This window comes from Bubalus bubalis, chromosome 1 (assembly GCF_019923935.1).
Source record: "Bubalus bubalis isolate 160015118507 breed Murrah chromosome 1, NDDB_SH_1, whole genome shotgun sequence".
Classification (NCBI taxonomy): Eukaryota; Metazoa; Chordata; class Mammalia; order Artiodactyla; family Bovidae; genus Bubalus; species Bubalus bubalis.
In genome coordinates this window covers 16,350,743-16,368,747 of record NC_059157.1, presented here as the reverse complement: position 1 = coordinate 16,368,747, position 18,005 = coordinate 16,350,743, and the positions used below count along the sequence as shown (strand labels likewise).

Below are 18,005 nucleotides of genomic sequence, written 5' to 3'. Positions count from 1 at the left end.
ATAGCTTTACAGAAACGCCCAGAAGCCTCTCCTCTCTCCCCGAGAGGCCGTGCATTCTGGATCTGTGCACTGCTGGCTGGAGACAATCGAGAAAAACTTCTATCTCAGCCCTCCAGGATGCATGCTTTTGCTCAGCATCAGCTAAATAATAAGAATCAGATTCTAAGCAGAAGCCCCTGGTTCTAACATTTTCAGGCATCATCAGATGCTGTCTTGGTCCAACAACTAAGTCCTTCCAAAAGACTAAATTGTGCCCATGTGACTAAAAGAATACCCTAATTGCATAATTCCCTTGAAAGAACCATCAAAATCCACATTTTCAATTACAAACGCTTTTCCAGTCTCAACATAAAACATTCTTGAAAACTCTGTCACTAGGCAGATGTCTTTAAAGAGGAGCTTATTTTCCCAAAGGCACGGAGTTATAATTGGATATTCTGTTACCAAAGACTAAGCATCAAATAAATCATAGGCACACAGAAGTGACAACGGGATATAAAAGCAAGGACATCTACAAATTCCCATGATGGAACTTAGAGACTTTATATTAAGTCATAAAATGGTAGTGGTGGAAGTCACCTAGGGGATCAGCTGTTCCCAGTACCCGTCCACCTGGTCTGGCCCCATCATAACGTCCTGGAATACTGGTAAAGAGCACAGGTTCCCAGATCTCATCTCCAGAGACACTGTATAGATACGCTGTGGAAAACAAAATGCTGTATTTTCTTCTTAACTCTTCCAGGTGATTCAAGACACTAGGGAGGGGGGCATGACTCATATAAGTAACACTACATGTTTTTCTCCTACATTTACTGATCAAATGCTAATGGCTTCATCAGTAAATGAATGAGCCTGATGAATCTGTATTCACATTTTTAGATGTTAAAGTTTTTGGCTGTGAATTATATGACGACCCTTGCACAGCCTAGATTTTAATCACTGCACCTCGCATGCAACTGAAATATATAGTCACTAGTGATTTGGCTTCCCTGGTGGCTCAGACAATAAAGATTCCTCCTGCAATGCAGGAGACCTGGGTTCGATCCCTGGGTGGGGAAGATCCCTTGGAGGAGGGCATGGCAACCCACTCCAGTATTCTTGCCTGAAGAATCCCATGGACAAAGGAACCTGGTGGGCTCCCATCCATAAGGACACAACTGAGCAACTAAGGACAGCACAGTGATTTGAATGTCAAATTCAGACGTCAGTACTTTCCTGTACTCAGGAAAGTAAAGTATCCAGATGTCAATAACCTTAAGGATTAAATATTTACATGCTTATGGAAGCAAAATATTTAGTGATCAATAATTTACTTATTTTTTTTTTCATCGCATCAGGAAGGAAATGAATAGCATTTTTTATGCATCACAGTTGTGGTAAGTTGGTAACAAAAGATTGAACTGAGAGGCCGAGGAGTTAAACTAATGTGTACAGTGAATTTTGCTCCTTGGATAGCTACATAAATGAAAATAGGTACCACTAAGACATCAGGACGTCGAGTCTATCTTGAAATCACATCTCATATCTACCCATTTCTTTCTCCCTTGCCTCCCACCCTAATAGTTCAGTTCAGTTCAGTCGCTCAGTCACATCCAACTCTTTGCAACCCCATGAATCACAGCACACCAGGCCTCCCTGTGCATCACCAACTCCCGGAGTCTATCCAAACCCATGTCCATCGAGTTGGTGATGCCATCCAGCCATCTCATCCTCTGTTGTTCACTTCTCCTCCTGCCCCCAATCTTTCCCAGCATTAGGGTCTTCTACAATGAGTCAACTCTTCGCATCAGGTGGCCAAAGTATTGGAGTTTCAGCTTCAACATCAGTCCTTCCAACGAACACCCCGGTCTGATCTCCTTTAGGATGGTTGGATCTCCTTGCAGTCCAAGGGACTCTCAAGAGTCTTCTCCAACACCACAGTTCAAAAGCATCAATTCTTCGGCGCTCAGCCTTCTTCACAGTCCAACTCTCACATCCATACATGACCACTGGAAAAACCATAGCCTTGACTAGATGGACCTTTGTTGGCAAAGTAATGTCTCTGCTTTTCAATATGCTATCTAGGTTGGTCATAACTTCCCTTCCAAGGAGTAAGTGTCTTTTAATTTCATGGTTGCAATCACCATCTGCAGTGATTTTGGAGCCCCGAAAAATAAAGTCTGACACTGTTTCCACTGTTTCTCCATCTATTTCCCATAAAATGATAGGACCAGATGCCATGATTTTTGTTTTCTGAATGTTGAGCTTTAAGTCAACTTTTTCACTCTCCTCTTTCACTTTCATTAAGAGGCCCTTTAGTTCTTCTTCACTTTCTGCCATAAGGGTGGTAGCATCTGCATATCTGAGGTTATTGATATTTCTCCTAGCACTCTTGATTCCAGCTTGTGCTTCATCCAGCCCAGTGTTTCTCATGAGGTACTCTGCATAGAAGTTAAATAAGCAGGGTGACAATATACAGCCTTGACATACTCCTTTTCCTATTTGGAACCAGTCTGTTGTTCCATGTCCAGTTCTAACTGTTGCTTCCTGACCTGCATACAGATTTCTCAAGAGGCAGGTCAGGTGGTCTGGTATTCCCATCTCTTGAAGAATTTTCCACAGTTTATTGTGATCCACACAGTCAAAGGCTTTGGCATAGTCAATAAAGCAGAAATAGATGTTTTTCTGGAACTCTCTTGCTTTTTCTATGATCCAGCGGATGTTGGCAATTTGACCTCTGGTTCCTCTGCCTTTCCTAAACCAGCCTGAACATCTGGAAGTTCACCGTTCACGTACTGCTGAAGCCTGGCTTGGAGAATTTTGACTCTAATACAGAGCTGCAGCATTTCCACTTATTTCACAGAAACTGTGTCCTGCTTCTACTTCCACATTCCGATCCCTTCTCCAAGGAGAACGCACAGGGTTCTTTTCAAAGCACATCTCAGAACAGAGCAAAATAAAAATCAGAGCACAGCACCCCTGCTTAAAACCTTCTGCTCTTTCCCCATTGCCCTTACAACAAACCCAGCCCTCTCACTCTATGTTGGGGAGCCCTTTCACCTGGCCCCCATCTCCCATTCCAATCTCATCTCGTACTGTCCTCCTTCACACGCACACTGACTCCAGCACAGTGACCTTCTTTCTGACCTTCCATCATATCAAACTCCTTCCCCTCTGCAGTTTCCCCTCCCTGAAATGAATTCCCTCCATTTCACAGGAATGATTCCTCTCATCTTTCAAGATTCAACCTCAAATGTTGCCTCTTCAGAGAGGCTTCCCTGATCACTCCATCTCAAGCCAACATGCTTATCCCTGCCTGGTAGCATCCTATTTACCAAACTCATAAGCTCCATGAGGCTTCACTCTTGGCTCCATGGTAAAGAATCCTTCTGTCAATTCAGGAGACTCGTCTTCAATTCCTGGGTCGAGAAAGGTCCCCTGGAGAAGGAAATGGCAACCCACTCCATATTCTTGCCTGAGAACCTCATGGACAGAGGCACCTGGTGGGCTACAGTCCATAGGCGTCGCAAAGAATCAGACACGACTTAGAGACTAAACAACAGCTACCAACTAAGCCCCATGAGGGCAGACCCCGCTGCAGACGAGCTTATAGAACCAGGTTATGGAACTACTATAACCCCAGCAGCTAGCACAGTGCCACACATAAAAAAATGGTTCTTCCATCCCAACTGTACCTCAGGAAGGAATATATCCTGAGATATTCTCAAATTCTCCCAAATTACATGTAGTGCATGATTTCCTGAAAAAATGGAGCTCCGTGGCCTATTCATACACATCCAAACCTTAAGTTAGTCCAGTGTTCTCTTCCTTATCTAAATATCTAACAATTCCATGGACAGCCCATGGGGTTGCAAAGAGTCGGACATGACTGAAGTGACTTAGCACACACAACTGATGACCTTTTATTTCTTAAAATACATCTCTTTGTCCTCATTTCCATTATCAGCCCTAGTGGATTACTTTCTTCCTTCAGAGAGGTTACTTTTTCACTAATAAAGAAAATGCTGACTATTTTAGGAGATTTCCAGCTTACTCAACAATATAACACAGAGCCAGCTAAGAGATGGACAGACACTGGTGGTTATTTTTTCCTTCTTCTCTTTTCTCCTTTTTTTAAATTTTTATTTTATTTTGGACTACATTTGACTTACAATGTTGTATTAGTTTCAGGTGTACAGCAAAGTGATTCAGTCATACATGTATTTATTCTTTTCCAGATTCTTTCCCCATATAGGTTATTACAGAGTATCAAGTAGAGTTCCCTGTGCTATCCAGTAGGTCTCTATTGATGATCTATTTTATATACAGTAGTGGCACATGAATCTCCCCAACAACCCACTTCTCCAAGGCCAGAAAACTCTAATCTGTGCCCTAGAACTTATTGAGATGGGGTGGATCAAACTGTGAATGTAAACTCTGCGAAAAGAAATCTGCTGCTGCACTTCCTCTCCAGCTGAAGCTGTTTTGGGTTTGTTTTGTCTTTTAATTTTTAAGAGCAAGAAAACTTATCCATTAAAGCTGCCTGGTTTTATTTTGGGGGCCCATGAGAGATGTGGCTGCCTGCTCTGAAGAACAAGCTGCCAGATTGGTCTCGCAGGATTTCTGGGTGTCAGAGAATCAGCCCAGAACTGGATGGGCACCAGCATATCCAGTGGCCCAAATTGCTGAAACTGCAGTAATGCAATCTGTCTGCTGTCTCCAGCAGGACAAGGCCTGGCTCTTGGCACTTGTCTCTTCCATGCTTCCTTTCAGCTTTGTAAATCGAACCTGAGAAGCGCTTTCCGATTTTCAGTCACTTCTGTTCTTCTTTTCATCTTTATACCATCACACACTCTCAAAGACCAGACAGGGTCAAAAAGGCTCAGTCAGAAACAAGGGGGAGAGAGCTCCCAGTCCTGACCAGAGAACTCTTACAACTAAACATTATCACGCTCATGACAGCCTTTGTCCTTAGACCAGACTAACTCCAGCAAAACTCGGCTGATTTATTTAGCTGGAAAGACTGAAAATCAGATAATATGAAAAGGCAATTTCTTGATGGAAGGAAATGAGTACTTTGGCTGTAAAATATTAATGCCTTTGCATAATGAACACTCTTCCTGAAAGGTATCTTAATAAAGCAAAAAAAGTCTAGGATTTGGATAATTTATTAATAGCTGTTCTTACTATCTTTGTCCTTCACTACTAGGACAAAATGTCCTTGTTAATTCACTTTTTATTGATATCAAACTAATACCTGCATACAGCTTTCAGTGTGAGATGGTTTCAACAAGACCGTAACACAGGAGAGCAGGGTGCTATCACCACATTCCCTATTTCCACGTGCCAAAAGTCACCACCTCGATTTTTCCAGGTGTTTCTTCTGTATTTGCATTTCAAAAATACCTAAATAACACATTCACTGGGCTACTTCTTGATTTTTCAGTTTTAGATAATACCTATTGTCTCGTTACTATGGAAGGTATAGATTTAATTCTCCCATCCCATCACACACACACTTGTCTTCCCTCTTCATCCATTTCTGATTAAGTGTCTATCAAGTGCTTTCATTATTACAAGTATAAACACTGTGTATGGCTGTGCCAAATCTGTGCATTACTGCTAAGTTTTCTTTCTTCAAAATCTGTTTTGTTTTAATTTGGTCTGGTTTCAAAATCTCTGGGCCAACCCTCCCCACACCTTCCAACACCTCCCCACAACCTGCAAAATCCTTCTCAAGCCAATCTCCCTTGTGGACAAATTGATATATAGCTAACAGATCATGAATCTTCAACACTGGAGATTCTGAATAAGTTTGCAGTGGGGCCCAGAGACAGGGGTTTGTTTGTTACTCTGTTCATCTATGATCTTAGGATGAGCTAGGTTTGGGAACCACTCACCCACAGCAAAACAAGATCAAACACTCTCAAGCTTTAGAAATTTAAGTGGCAGAGAATTTAATTTTGGTTCAGTTCTCCCCCATTCTCGTATCACTTGCAGCAACTTCCTAGAGATAGTAATGAATGTGAAAGAACTATTACATGAATGATCAATAAAACTTTCACAACTCCTACTGAAAGGACTGAAGTTTTGGCCAAGGTTTTGGTTTCCTTGCTTTCCAACCATGGACAGTGACACCACAACAGGGAGGATTTTATAGTAAGATTGATAACCCATCACCTCCCACTGATGTGACAAAGGTTACAAGAGGGCTGTGGGCAGGGCCCGCAGAGTCAGAGGCCATGTGAGGATCTGGAATTTTAATGAGATGGGAGGTCACTGCACGTGTCTGAGCAGAGCTCTGAGAATGGGTTTACCTTCTGGAAAGATTATGCGATAATTATTTGCTCAAGCAAAAATGAAAAGTCAATTATTTTAATTGAGACATAGTTGATTTACAATATCATGTTAGTTTCAGGTATACAACAGAGTGATTCACAAGTTTCATACATTATAGTTCATTTATAGTTATTGTGAAATATTGGCCTTATTCCCTGTGCTGGACAGTATATCCTTGTAGCTTATTTTTTTTCATACATAGCAGTTTGGACATGGGGCTTGATTACTGCAAAGATACACCTATACATATCTATACATACATCGTACATCACATATGATCTATCACTCAGTTACGAGCTTCTTTTCCATGTTCGATGTTGCTGCTGTCCACACAGTCCAAAATAAGTCCATTTCTTCCTCCACCTCTTAAGTAAATATTAATCTGGCAAAAGCAGTTACCTATTACCTGCATTCAATAGGCAGGGCCCAGAAAAGTCAGGTGGCGCAGAGGCAAAAATGCAGGAGACCTGGGTTCAACCCCTGGGTGGGGAAGATCCCCTGGCGGAGGAAATGGCAACCCACTCCAGTATTCTTGCCTGGAGAATTCCCATGGACAGAGGAGCTTGGTGGGCTACAGTCCAAGGGGTCGCAAAGAGTCCAACATGACTGAGCACGCGCACGTGTGTGCGCGCACACACACACACACACACACACACCCCCCACACAAGAAAATCAACCTCCAGAGAAAAACCACTAATAAGGATTGACTCATAATGGCTGATATCAGCAGAAATTACCCCTGAGAACGGTTCACAGATGCATTACTCATGAAGTCTCAGGGACACTCTGTACAGTGCAGACATCCCCACTGGCAGAATCACAGAGGGAATGAAGGACAGCTTGTTCTACAACTCATGGATTCCTCAGCGAGGTCAAGAATACAGAAAGGGGTGAGAGAAGAGCCTGTGAGGAGATGAATAAAGCACTTCCATGAAGAGGGCTGTTGCCCTGCTTTGAAAATCCTGCTCCAACAGAGCTACCTAGAGAAATCTGAAATATGTCCTTGAAATTTAGAGACACAGAGGATGCGTGCCTACCCGAGGAACTCAGGAGGGTGAGGATCAGGTCCGACTGCCCTCCCTGATACGTCTCACCCGGGTATGGTGATCTGCCTGCATGACAGAGGAAAGGGTCTGTGTTGTGGTCTGCCTACACCCCCGAAGCTCCTCCCACCGAAACATGTGAGCACGTGGGGAGTCTTGGGTCCTCAAAGAGCCCTAGGGAGACACAGCTCAGCAGAAAGAAGCTGGATATGCTGCAGGATCCAGGAGCTAGGAAGCCATCCCACATGAGTACCCTAAGCAGAGATGCAACTTCCTGGAAAAGGACACTGAAACGCCAGGATTCCAGCAGGAAAACTAGAAATGCCACAGAAAGGCCCCAGAATAGAAAAAGTATACTTTAATCATCTGCCACACCCCATCAAGGCCATCCTCTCTAACCACCTGTTGAGTTCACAGGACATAAAGCCACACGGGCCAAGTAAGAAATATCCTGTCTGCTTAATTCTCCTCGCTGTCTTCTTGGCATCTCTGCAAGGCTCCACAAAGCAGGTGGTGCAGGACGGAGGAGGTGAGGAGAGGTTAGAGGGAGGAAAGACCTGCCCTGCAGAAGGAGAAGCATCACAGGGTTGTGGCAGCGTGAGAGAGGTCCCTTGAACAGCAAGAAGATCAAACCAGTCCATCCTAAAGGAAATCAGTCCTGAATATTCACTGAAAGAACTGATGCTGAAGCTGCAACTCCAATACTTTGGTCACCTGATGCGAAGAACTAACTGGAAAAGACTGATACTGGGAAAGATTGAAGGCAGGAGGAGAAGGGGAAAACAGAGGTTGGGTGGCATCACCAACTCGATGGACATGAGTTTGAGCAAGCTCTGGGAGTTGGTGATGGACAGGGAAGCCTGGCAAGCTGCAGTCCATGGGGTCGCAAAGAGTTGGACACCACTGAACAACTAAACTGAGTTAAGCTAAGAGAGGTCCGAGCTGGGGATGCAAAAATATGTAACCCTAGGCATGGCCATGGGGCTCAACGCTCCATTTACTAAGTTTGAAACTGTGTTTGCAACTGAAAGTGACCACACAATTACCCATTCCCTGAGAGTGAGTACAGAAGTCAGAGTTCTGCCACAGTTTCCAGTTAGGGGATGGTGAAAACCCTCTGAATGAGGTCTTACAGGATCAGCAAGAAACATAAAGAAAGAATGTGTGCTCCCAAACATAAACTTAAAATGGCTTCAAGACTTACATGTAAGACATGGCACCATAAAACTCCTAGAAGAGAGCACAGACAAAACATTCCCTGACATAAATCCTAGGAACGTTTTCTTAGGTCAGTCTCCCAAGGCAATAGAAATAAAATCTTTCAAAAAAGAAAATAAAACTTCTGGTTCACAAAATCTTCAAGGTCACAAAACCCTTCGAGTTTCCATTTCCATTAATTAGGTCAGCCTTTGATACCTGAATCATTTTCCTGCCTTTTCTTCTTCAATCCTGCTGAGCCAGAGTCCCATCTGCAGTTTTCGGTGACCTACTTAATTAGAATTCGGGAGCCTCAGACAAAGCATGCTGTATTCACTCCGGTTTGCTCAACAGACCCTATTAAAGAACTGAATCTCTAATTCAACCTGTTAAAACCATATACTGTAAGCAATCCCCAAGTCCAAACATCCAAGTTTTATTATGGTCACAAGTGCACATTCACAGACGGTTTGGGGGAGGGAGCCCTGGATCAGGTCAGGGCACCTTGGTTCTCTGCCCAACTCCTGGCTGCTAACCTCTGTGTCTTCTTGACACATCCCTACCCTTCCCGAGCCTCAGTCTACCCGCCTGTACAAAGAGAAGGTTATACTCCTGGGTCCTTTCGGGCTCTAAGTCTCTGTGACTGTTTCCTGAGTGTCAAATGTGCCTGAGGCATTGTGCCCGAACAGAGGCAAGGGGAGACACAAAGATGTGGCGGTGCTGCCCCGTCATCATAAAAAAAAAAGAAAGAAAGAATGAACTTCACACTCTAACATGCAAGAAATGATATAGGACAGAAGCAAATATCATCGTTACCTTATTTATCTTCTTTATTCCCCATTACTGGTGCTGTGCCCAACATGTTGTAGAGGCTCAATGAAACAACATAAAAAAAAGATACAAAATGCCTATGAACATTTAGAGAAGAGAAGCTACATCGAATAGAGGGGAATAATAAATACAGGTGCTACATTTGAGTTGGGTTTTTTTAATAATTTTTATTATTTGGGGGGTGCATTGCATAGCATCCAGGATTTTTATTCCCCAACCAGGGATTGAACCCGTACTCCTTATAGTGGGAGCACAGAGTCAAGCACTGGGCCACCAGGGAAGTCTCCTTGAGCTGGTTTCTAAAAGGCCATTCAATTTCACTGGCTCCATAACACTGTCCTCTAATTTGATGCAAAATCTTAAGCCAAAGTTCAAGAGTCTCCCATGCTCTGGTTTCAGTATATCCTTCAATCTTAATCTCTCTCTTACATGAAACTAGGCTATAGCCATCCGATCTCCTTGCTGTAACCTCAGATATTACCCATAATTTTCTAACTCTATGCTCCCATTCATGCTGATTTTCATACTGAAATGTCCTCCATTCCCAATATAATCCAATTCCATTCTCCTTCAAGTCCCACTTCAACTTCCCCCTATTTTATGAAGATCTTATGCAGCCTTTCCTGATCCTCCCAATCATGTGCTCTCTCCCGTCTTTGAAATCCCACGAGACTTGTTGACATTTCTCTTATGGTATATACAAAGGTGGTTCGGTGGTAAAGAATCTGCCTGCAGGAATAAACGTTCAGTCCCTGGGTGGAGAAGATCCCCTGGAGGAGGAAATGGTAACCCACTCCAGTATTCTTGTCTGGAGAATCCCATGAACAGAGGAGCCTGGCAGACTACAGCCCATGGGGTCTCAAAAAGTCAGACATAACTGAGCATGCACGCACGCCAGGCTTCCCGGCAACCAGATACGTGAGTGCTCACCTCAACGGAAGGAAATACACAAACAGCAAGGCAACCATTACTGAATTTCTTCACATGAATGTCTCAGATAGAATGCCAGTTACTCAGTAATTTGGTAAAATACTATGTTTTGTGAAAATGTTTATGATTTCAACAGAGTAACTCCCCCGTAATTTGTAAACTTTCAGATATTTTCCCTGATAATTCAAGATCATCGATTATTGACCTTTTAGAAAAGTTTTGTCTGATTTACCTTACATTTCAAGCCTGAATGTATCCCCCTGTGGTGGTTTTCCCTTCTTCATCTGCACTTTATCCTGTATTCCAGAATATTCTTTTTATGTAATCTGTCAGCAGAGTCAAGAATACCAAAGTCTTAATTCCAGGTAGGCAGACCTCTTCTGATTCCCACACACATATACACTTAACACTGTTTTATATTCATATTTTACTTTATTTTAAATAATAAGCTTATTTTTGTTAATGTTTCACCTTCTCAAGTGACACTTTAAAGGTTAGTGTAAAAAAAAATAATAATCAGTGGAAAATCATTACTGAATTTCCAAACTGGTGAAAAAGTGAAGGTTCTATATTTTTCCAGAGAAAGGAGAAGGGAACAAAAAAGCACACCACAAAGGATGGGAAATCAAAATAGCTCTGGATTCCTCATAACACTAGAAGTCAGAAGACAGGGGGACAGTGTCCCAAAAATTCAGAAAGAAAAGAATTTCCAGACTAGAATTCTGTCCTGAGCGAAAGCATCAGGAAAAGTAAAAGTAAAATAAGCACATGTTCACACATACAAAGTCCCTGAAAAACTTACCTTCCATGAACCCTTCTTAGAACACACTGAAATAAAGACACAGACTGGGACTTCTGGGGGTCCAGTGGTCGTGACTCTGCGCTTTTCACTGCAGGGGAAGTAGGTTCGATCCCTGCTCTGGGAATTAAGATCCCACATACCGCACGCTGCGTGCGTGTGTGCCAAGTCACTTCAGTCATGTCTGGCTCTCTGTGACCCCATAGACTGCAGCCCGCCAGGCTCCTCTGTCCGTGGGATTCTCCAGGCAAGAACACTGGAGTGGGGTGCCGTGTCCTCCTCCAGAGGATCTTCCCGACCCAGGAATCGAACCCGCATCTCTTATGTCTTCTGAGACGGCATGCTGGTTCTTTACCACTAGTGCCACCTGGGAAGCCCACTGCACGTTATGGCGTCACCAAATAAATAAATAAAGACACAAACCAAGAAAGAGGAAGATAAGACATAACAGAAACAGAAAATCCCACACAAGAGTGAAATAGAGGAAATCCCCGCAGTGATGGGCAGCCAGGTCAGTACCTGGGCACCAGACAGAAAGGATGAAGGCTCAAGTGGACAGGTCACGAATCTCTGGGAGACACTTTTTTGAGAATATCTGGGGACTTCGCTGGTGGTGCAGCGGTTGGGACTTTGCCTTCTAGTGCAGTGGGTGCGGGTTTGATCCCTACTCAGGAAGCTAAGATCCCATGTGCCTCCAGGCCAAAAAAAAAACAAACGTAAAACAGAAGCAATATTGTAATAAAGACTTTAATAATGGTCCACATCAAGAAAAAAAAAGAATATCTGGTGCTTCTCCAGGGAAAACAATTTGTGCAGCAAAAGAAATCTTAGTATCTTAAATCATGGCTCACTGTGACTACATGAAGATGTAGAAACTAGATGTATGTCTAAAATGATGATATAACTTTTGAGGAAGAATGCAGGGCTAGGAAATGAGTGGGAGGAGCAGGGTGAAGCAGGACAGTGAAATACTCATCCTCCATAGTAAGAATCAATATGCTGCTGCTGCTGCTGCTGCTGCTAAGTCGCTTCAGTCGTGTCCGACTCCGTGTGACCCCATGGACTGCAGCCCACCAGGCTTCTCCATTCATGGGATTCTCCAGGCAAGAACACTGGAGTGGGTTGCCATTTCCTTCTCCAATGCATGAAAGTGAAAAGTGAAAGTGAAGTCGCTCAGTCGCGTCTGACTCTTAGCGACCCCATGGACTGCAGCCTACCAGGCTCTTCCATCCATGGGATTTTCCAGGCAACAGTACTGGAATGGGGTGCCATTGCCTTCTCCCAAGAATCAATATATAATGCCCCAAAACTGAAAACCACGAAGTCACAAGCTTAGTGCGTTACTTGGAAATACTGGAGCTATATGTGCACGTATAACATGTTAAAAGTTTTAAATGTTTAAAAGATAGTGACTGTGATTCGATCGCTCTGGATATTGGTTTGGAAATATCCAGTAAACGCAAATTCATACCAAATAATTCCACTGCTGGGTATGAGTCCTCATGGAATCTCACCCATGTACGTGGATGGTTTATTGTAGTATTTTTTGTCATAAGCAAGGTTTTGCTTTACTTTTTTTATTCATTTCAATTGGCATATAGTTGCTCTACAATGCTGTGTTAATTTCCAGCGTAAAGCAAAGTGAGTCAGCTATACGTATACATATATCTCCTTTTTGGGGGTTTCCTTCCCATTTGGGTCACCACAGAGCTTTGAGAAGAGTTCCCTGTGCTATACAACACGTTCTCATTAGTTACCTTAGTTATGTGAAAGTCGCTCAGCTGTGTCTGACTCTTTGCGACCCCATGAACTATATAGCCCACCAGGCTCCTCTGTCCATGGGGATTCTCCAGGCAAGAATACTAGAGTGGGCTGCCGTGCCCTCCTCCAGGGGATCTTCCCAACCCAGGGATTGAACCCAGGTCTTCTGCATTGCAGACAGAGTGTTTACTATCTGAGCCACGACGGAAGACCTATCTCTTTAATACAGAGTATTGACAGTGTATATATGTCAATCCCAGTCTCCCAGTGTATCCCACCCTCTTTTCCCCCTTGGTATCCATAAATTTGTTCTCTACTTGTGTGTCTCTATTTCCATAAGCAAGTTTTCTTTTAAAACAACTTAAATGTCTAACAACAGGAAAATGGTTAAATGAAGTGTGATAAATACAATGGAATTCCATGCAACAGTAAAATGGGTGAACTAGAGCTATAAGGTGGAGAAGGCAATGGCACCCCACTCCAGTACTCTTGCCTGGAAAATCGCATGGACGGAGGAGCCTGGAAGGCTGCAGTCCATGGGGTCATTGAGGGTTGGACACAACTGAGCGACTTCACTTTCACTTTTCACTTTCATGCATTGGAGAAGGAAATGGCAACCCACTCCAGTGTTCTTGCCTGGAGAATCCCAGGGATGAGGGAGCCTGGTGGGCTGCTGTCTATGGGGTCGCACAGAGTCGGACACGACTGAAGCGACTTAGCAGTAGTAGTAGAGCTATAAGGACACATTAATACGTCTTCAAAAATCATGTAAGAGAAAAAGTAAGTTACAGAAAGTTAACTTATCATGCTATGTAGGTAATTTTAAAACATACAAAATAATACTTTATGTTGTTTAAGCACACACACACACACACACACAATGAATTTCAGAATTATGATCCCCTCTGGGGTAAGAAGGAAGGGAATGTGATGGGGTCAGGGAAGGGCTCAGAGAAGATTTCAATTTTACTTGTAATATTTTATTTTTTAAGCTATGTAATAGGTTTTGTATATACATTACCTATATATTTTTGTGTCTAACTGAAATATGTCTAGGGGCTTCTGTTAAAATTGGGGAAATTAAACTCATACATTTAATGCTGCTTTATCTCAAAACACCATTTAGAGGATTATTTGTTGTTTAGTCACTAAGCTATGTCTGACTCTTTGATGAGCACATGGACTATAACCCACCAGGCTCCTCTGTCCATGGGATTTCCCAGGCAAGAATACTGGAGTGGGCTGCCCTTTCCTCCTCCAGGGGATCTTCCCAACCCAGGGATCGAAACCAACATCTCCTGCATCTCCTTCATTGGTAGGCGGGTTCTTTACTGCTGAGCCACCATGGAAGCCCCCCTTGCTCTGAAGCCCTGACCAACGGTAGGGCCCACACACCACCTGATTCCTGCTGAGGCCACTTTCCGCTTTATTTAAGTTGTTGTCAGGCAGAACACTGAAGATGACTCAGCCCTACACCCTAGTCTCAGTCCTGCCACTCCAAAGCCAGCACCACTACACACGCACACACACACACACACACACACACAATCACACACACACACACACATTCACACACACACACATTCACACACACACACATTCACACACACACACACACATTCACACACACACACACACACACACACATTCACACACGCGCACACACACACGTTCACACACACACATTCACACACACACACATTCACACACGCACACACACACACGTTCACACACACACATTCACACACAGACACACACTCACACACACACACACCACTCTAAAGCAGCTGTCCTTGCACTGACTTCCTAACGTAAGTGACTAATCTTGCCTGTCTTCCATCAAGCTTGCTAATCTGCATTTCCCCACACCCACCATCACTCAGCGTCCAAGAGTTCCATATTTCTAACAGCTGCTGGCATCTCGCCACCTCCACCTGGCTGGGTCTGGCGGCCCTTCAATCCCAGCATGACATATAATCAGCCTGGGGGAGGGATGAATACCAACTTGCTCTCGAAAGCTGATGTGGAACACTCTTTATTTCTAACTAGTGAAATAAAAAAAAAACTGTGCTGAGCATGTGTCCAATGACACAACTGTTACGGTAATCAAAATCTCCCGGCCATTATCACAGATGATATTCTGAATTGGTATCAGCGGTGTAACCAATACCCAGTTCCTAAATACCAAATCCAGTGAGCGTGGTACCCAACTGTGAAAAGGTGAGAAGAAACAGTTCTTCTCCCCCATAATAAATGCCAGGTGGCCCGGCCCACCACCCCTCTGCTGGTGCAGCTCGCATATTTATCGTATTGGCTCAGTGCTCAGGCCTTCTCCGGGGCAAGTGTAGGGGTTCAGGCCGGCAATGTGCTTTCAAGTGTAGCCCCCATGTCCTCCTTGGGAGAAAAGCAGTAACTCAGCTTCAAAGGGGGATGTCAGCAAACACGAAGAAAGGCAGAAGCCCTACCTACCATAGAAGAGGAAGGCTTTGGTCCTGTGATGATGGAGGTAGGTCCGGTTGATGGTGAAGAAGCAAGCATCCGACCCACACTGGCCAAGCCTTCCGGTTTCCCCAGTCAGTGGGGACCACCAGAGCATGATGGGGAAGCTGTCAGCTGCCAATGTCTTCTTCCTGTTCAGGGTCAGTCCTCCTCTCTTAAAGAATGGATGAAGGTGGAGAGGCTCGGCTTCCATTTGTGCATGTCCATCTTCTAAATGAGAATTTTTAAACGTCTTGCCTTCAAATTTTCCCAGCTCAACCACGACCTAAAAAAGATGACAACCTATTACCCGTGTCAGACTGGTTATAATTTCCTATGCACCATGAGGATTTAGCTTCTTGCATGCATGCGTGCTAAGTCACTTCAGTCATGTCTGACTCTGTGGGACCCCATGGACTGTAGCCTAAGAGGCTCCTCTGTCCATGGAATTCTCCAGGCTAAAAATACCAGAGTGGGTTGCCCTTTTCTCCTTCAGGGGATCTTCCCAACCCAGGGATCAAACCTGACTTAGTGTTTTATTAGCTTCCTATTGCTACTCTAACAGATTATTACAAGTTGAGCAACTTAGAATGATACAGCTTTACTCTCACAATAATAAACTGGCTCTGGAGGCTAGAAGTGTGAAATGGTCTCGCTGGGCTAAAAGGTGTTGGGCACTTCACTGACAAGGACAGGAGACTCCAAGTGCTAGGACTGTACGCTGTACTTAATGGACTGGACTCTTGCCATGGCCCTGGAGGCAGATGTTCAGGGCAAGGCAGGGTGGCAGGCACTCCACTCCCATTTGGAGGGACTTCTTACCCTTGTCTCTGTACCCCAGCAGCTTCCTTCCCTGCCCCCTAAAGTCTTCCATTCAGTGTGTGGAGTCCCCTCAAAAAATAAAGAAAATTAAGGTGTTGGAAGGGCTACGATCCTTTCAGGAAACTTGGACAGGGAATTCATTTCTTGGTTTTCTTTCAGAGGCACCCACAGTTCTGGGCTCGTGGCCCCCTTCCTCCACCTTAAGAATCAGAAATGCTGCCTCTTGGGACTTCCCTGGCAGTACAGTGGTTGGGACTCTGTGCTTCCACTGCAGGGAGTACAGGTTTGTTCTCTGGTAGGGGAAGAAGGACCCCACATGCCTCACAGCATGGCCAAAATAAATAATACACTTTTTTAAATTTAAAAAAAAAAGAAAGAAAGAAATGCTGCATCTCTCTGACCCTTCTTCTGTCATATCACTCTCTGACCATGGCCAGGAAAGAGCCTCCTCTGTTAAGGACTCCTGTGGTTCCTCCAGGCCTGCACACATAATTCAGTGTTATCTCCTTACCTCCAGGTATGTCGCTGTAATCTCATATACAAGGTCCCTTTTGACAAGTGGGCTTCCCTGATAGCTCAGTTGGTAAAGAATCCACCTGCAGTGCAGGAAACCCCAGTTTGATCCCTGGATCGGGAAGATCCCCTGGAGAAGGGATAGGCTACCTACTCCAGTATTCCTGGGCTTCCCTTGTGGCTCAGCTGGTAAAGAATCTGCCTGCAGTGTGAGAGACCTGGGTTGGAAAGATCCAACCTTTCCCTGGAAAAGGGAAAGGCTACCCACTCCAGTATTCTACCCTAGAGAATTTCATGGACTGTATAGTCCATGGGGTTGCAAAGAGTTGGACACAACTGAGTGACTTTCACTTTCACTTTCTTTCTTTTAGACAAGTAAAATAACACATCACAGTTTCTGGGGGTTAGGGGTAGAGACACAGCCTCCAAAATATCTACCAACAAGGACATGTCTCTCTACTAAACACTTAACAGATACATCTCTCCTCCATTTTGTAGGCATATATAGAATCCAGAAGTGGTTGTGTCTCTTAATGAAACCTGCAAGAGTCAGGGCTATTATCTGGCTAATGCTGGAGATTACATTCTGGGGAAAGTGAATTATAAAAATCCTATTGATTTCCTTTTAGTACAATTAAAGGTGTCATAGGGCTTCCCTTGTGGCTCAGCTGGTAAAGAATCCGCCTGCAATGCAGGAGACCCTGGTTCGATTCCTGGGTTGGGAAGATCCTCTGGAGAAGGGAAGGGCTACCCACTCCAGAATTCTGGCCTGGAGAATTCCATGCACTTTATAGTCCATGGGGTCCCAAAGAGTTGGACGTAACTGAGCGACTTTCACTTTCACTTTTCAAAGGTGTTAAAACATGGGTCTTATGTCTGTAATAATATCCACCATGGCATGGAGATGGCCTAAGTACTGGGCTCCTTCTCACTTAAAACTCTGTCCATGGAATTTTACAGGCAAGAATACTGGAGTGGGTCATCATTTCCTGCTCCAGAGAATCTTCCTGACCCACGGATGGAACCCATGTCACTTATATCTCATGCATTGGCAGACAGATTCTTTACCACTAGTTCCACCTTGGAAGTCCAATAATATCCACCATGGCATGGAGATGGCATAGTGCTGGACTCCTTCTCACTTAAAACCATGTTTTTTATGTATTTCAAGACAGTCTGGGGACTTCCCTGGTGGTCCAGTGGCTAAGACTCCATGCTCCCAAGGCAAGGTCCCCAGGTTCCATCCCTGGTCAGGGAACTAGATCCCACAGGCCACAACTAAAGATCCCGCTTGCCAAAACAAAGATCCAAGA

At 44.2% G+C, this 18,005-nt stretch overlaps 1 protein-coding gene across 4 annotated transcripts in view; it reads right to left on the bottom strand.

Moving 5' to 3' along the window:
* FUT10 (fucosyltransferase 10) overlaps positions 1-18,005 on the bottom strand; it is a 140,882-nt gene that overhangs the window by 102,632 nt on the left and 20,245 nt on the right. For all 4 annotated transcript variants that reach the window (XM_025278826.3, XM_045163897.1, XM_044934118.2 and 1 more), the window contains one exon: positions 15,349-15,643. In XM_025278826.3, the coding sequence (XP_025134611.2) occupies positions 15,349-15,643 (295 nt within the window). The remainder of the gene's footprint in view (positions 1-15,348; positions 15,644-18,005) is intronic.